The sequence below is a fragment of the Bison bison genome, unplaced genomic scaffold (assembly GCF_000754665.1).
Source record: "Bison bison bison isolate TAMUID 2011002044 unplaced genomic scaffold, Bison_UMD1.0 scf7180017862979, whole genome shotgun sequence".
Classification (NCBI taxonomy): domain Eukaryota; kingdom Metazoa; phylum Chordata; class Mammalia; order Artiodactyla; family Bovidae; genus Bison; species Bison bison.
The window spans coordinates 2,063,971-2,067,386 of record NW_011493551.1 but is presented as its reverse complement, the minus strand read 5'-3'; the positions used below and the strand labels follow the sequence as shown (position 1 = coordinate 2,067,386).

The following is a 3,416-nucleotide window of genomic DNA, read 5'->3' as shown; positions in this document are numbered from 1 at the left end:
CCCCATGGACCGAGGAGGCAGGCAGGCTACAGCCCATGGGGTCACAGAGACAGATAGACTGAGCCACTAAGCACAGTGCAGTTAAAGTACCTCATGGTAGGCATTAGTTTTCTCCAGTACTCCTTTTTGAAGAAGGGGATTGTATTACATGAACCCTATAGTTGAATCTAGACTTAACCATCTTTACAAGAAGCCAGCATGGTTTGGGCAGTGGTATTGAATCATGGCCAACTTGACCCTGGATTGCTCCTAACTCTGACCTCCAAGAATACCACCCATGTTAAGAAGCAAGGACCTTAGGGCTTCTCCAATGCCAGGGGAAGTTGACAGCTGATCAGTTTCCTCTTGCTCAGTGCCTGGAGGTGATAGCCCACTGCATTATTGGAGCCCGCCCCCCATCCCTCTTCAGTTTGTATTAGAGCCTCCAGAGTCACCATTCTCTTGCTGGGTAGCACAGGACTGACTCCCCCACAGCCCTTCCTGGGGAGGTTGAGGGAGATGGCTGCCTTGGTGTACTCTGCAGTTACCATTAGGGTCTGTGTGTGCATTTGGAGGGAGAGAATGAGGAGGTATAAACAATAGGCATTGAGTCCAAAAGGGAGTTAGGAAATCAGGGTTCTAAATCATGTAGCATTCTATCCAGAAAGCACTCTTCGGATCACAGCATGCCCTTGTTTCATGACAAACCAAGGACGCAGTCGATTGGCTACCAAGGGACAGTCCTGGGAAGGAAGGGGTAGGGACTAGACTATTTTATCTCCAGGATGTGCCAGTCACAAGGAACTCGTTTTCTTATCATCTCATTTTTCATCTGTTATACAAATGGGGCAACTGAAGTCCATAGAGGTTAAGCAACTTGTCCAAGGTCCCCATTTAATAAGGGGACTTGAACTCTGGATGCCCTGTTGTCCAGCATGGCTTCTCTCCGGAGGAAACAGACTGAAGTAACTGAGAACGGGAGGGATAGAGATGGGCTGCTGGGGAGAAACTGTGAGTAAATGTGCCAAGGGCAAAGAGAGGAGTCCCTTCATACCCCTCCCCGCCCCCCCCCCACGGCAGCTTTCCCACTACACCTTTGCACCCTGAGTACCCCCTAACCAAGAGCTGACCCCAGCTCTTAAAGGGCCACCTTGTGGAACAAGTCCACTTAATGACCACAGTAGAAAGAAAAAAGCGATAAGCTTTCCAATCTGCAGTGACTGACTGATCTGATGTCCTTTGCTAATACAGTCAGGGGCAGCTTCTCCAGCACTGACTAGTAATCCAGAAGCTCTAAGGTTTTAGTGAATGGGACTGGTCCAAATCCTGACCTCACTTTCATTTAATTTCATGCCAGCACCAATACACACCCAGCCGGCGCAGACCCTAACTAGGGAGCTGCTCAGACACAAAGGCGCTCTAATTACCATCCACAAGCCAGGCCTGACAAGGATTTCAAGTGTTTTCATGTTTATGGAGATCAGAGAAATGTGTTCTGTGCATCTTTCCCACCGCCGCCAAGTATAAAATAAAACCAAACAAAAAACCCAACACATTTATTAAAAACAGATATTTCAGTTAAGTTAACATCCTATAATCAGGATAGCCACAATTCCAGACACTCCGGTGCGAAGTGTAGGTATGTCAATAGCCACATCTGGATGACGAACATGCCATTGAATCTTATAAAACTAAAACATCAACAATACCGTCTTAGAGCCTTTAGACTGCGTTAACATTATGTTACGAGCACTTCACCAGGTTCACAATGGCAAATTCTGCAGCTTCTCCATTCGGAGGGTCACATTTTTTTACTCGGTTTCCTTCACTTACAAAGGCAAGCTGGCATGGCTTGGGGGAGGGGCAGAGGGAGGAAATCAACTCCATCTATCCAGGGAATTGCAGCTGTTATTGCAAATGGCCCCGGAGAGCCCATTATAAGCTGCTGCGCTAGGCTGTGTGTCCCTGGAGTGCCCCATCACGTGGTGTCTCCCAGCCCCCAGCCTGGGCCCCCAGGAGCGGCAGCGCCACCAGCTAGAGTTGGACAGCAGAGCGGAGGGGAAGAGGAGGGACTCGAGGCCACTTCTCCGGGCAGTTTCCGTCAAAGCCCGGGGCGCGGCCGCCCGCAGGAGGCACCGGCGCCTAGCACGTCGCCACCTCCCTCAACCCGCGGTGGCAGCGGTGCCCGTGTCCTCAGGAGACTCCAGCACTTGCAAAACACCGCGTACTACTCCCAGTACAGGCAGAACCGGGTGACTCTGCCCTGCTAGAGCCCCGCAATCTCGTTTGCGCCCAGGAAATGGTGACCTTGAACCCGAGGAGGGGCGGACAGACTGTGAAAATACACATTTAAGAGGACCGCGGGTTCACTCCGCGCCCTCATCTTTCCCCAGGACCTCTCACCCCCACGTCCAATTAGCATCCCGGGCGCTCCGCCTTCCCCCGCTGCTCTGAGAAACGCAGACAGTTGCAAAGCTGGTGGGGGTGGGGGTGTGCAGAGAAAAGGTTACTTCTATTCAGTTCTCCAAAATGTCCTTTCACGGTGCCGCGTGTTTTATTCCAAGAACAAGCACCTCAAAACACACGAGATACGTTTGTTTTTTTTTTAAAGTGTCGTAAAATTTCAAGTCTCGCAGTTTGAGGTACTCCCTTAAATGATCTACAAATGTTCCCCTCTCTTAAAGTGAATCAGGAACCAGCCTTGGAAAGGTAAAGCAAGTAACTGGGATCATCCTTGTCCTTTGGGCGCTCCGCGATCCTGAGAAGCTTGGACTCCGGCCACACGGTTGCCAGGTTGGAGGACCCCAGAGGCTGCGTGGAACCGCACGCTGCGCCACCAGGGCTGGTCACACCAATGAGAAGTCCTACTGACTGCGAGCTTGGGGTACACTTTGTAATCTGCCTTCAGTGGGACCAACGAAGTCAACCACGTCGGGGCCCTAGACCTCAGTTCCCGCGAACACATTCTCAATTTTTCGATTCCTAATCTTCATATAAGGTATTTTCCCGTTTCCAGAAGTGCGACTTCACCAGTTTGAGTAGAGATATAGCCCTCAGGGGAACCCCTTGCCCTTCAGGCAGAGAGAGGCTCGCGCAGTGGCCACTCTCGAGGTGTTAGCTGCCGGGGACTAGAACGCTGTCGCCTGTTCTGAGCTGCGCCCTCCCCCCGGACACGCCGGGGTCGCTGCAGGCCGCGCGAGGGCTGCGGGGCGAAGGGGGTTCATGCACTGGGGCCGACAGAGGGCCCAGGAGCTGGCGCTGGGGGAGCTTTGCGTGCAATTGCAGCCGTCGCGAATGGAGCCTCCGCACGGCCTCCTTGATGAGGTTCCCCGAGAGCACGAGCTGCTGCAGGAGCCGGTGCGGGTCGTCGTCGCCGTTGCGGGCTGGAGGCTGTAGCCCGCGTCGGTGCTGGAGGCGGCGGGAGGCAGCGGCGTCCC

General features: G+C 53.1%; 1 protein-coding gene across 1 annotated transcript; it reads right to left on the bottom strand.

Moving 5' to 3' along the window:
- Positions 1-2,561: 2,561 nt before the first annotated feature.
- On the bottom strand, positions 2,562-3,414 carry FRAT1 (frequently rearranged in advanced T-cell lymphomas 1; the record flags this gene model as incomplete). Its single annotated transcript, XM_010833110.1, has 1 exon — positions 2,562-3,414. A coding segment is annotated over one exon (321 nt), but the record flags the coding sequence as incomplete, so codon positions are not given.
- Between the last annotated feature and the right edge of the window lie 2 nt (positions 3,415-3,416).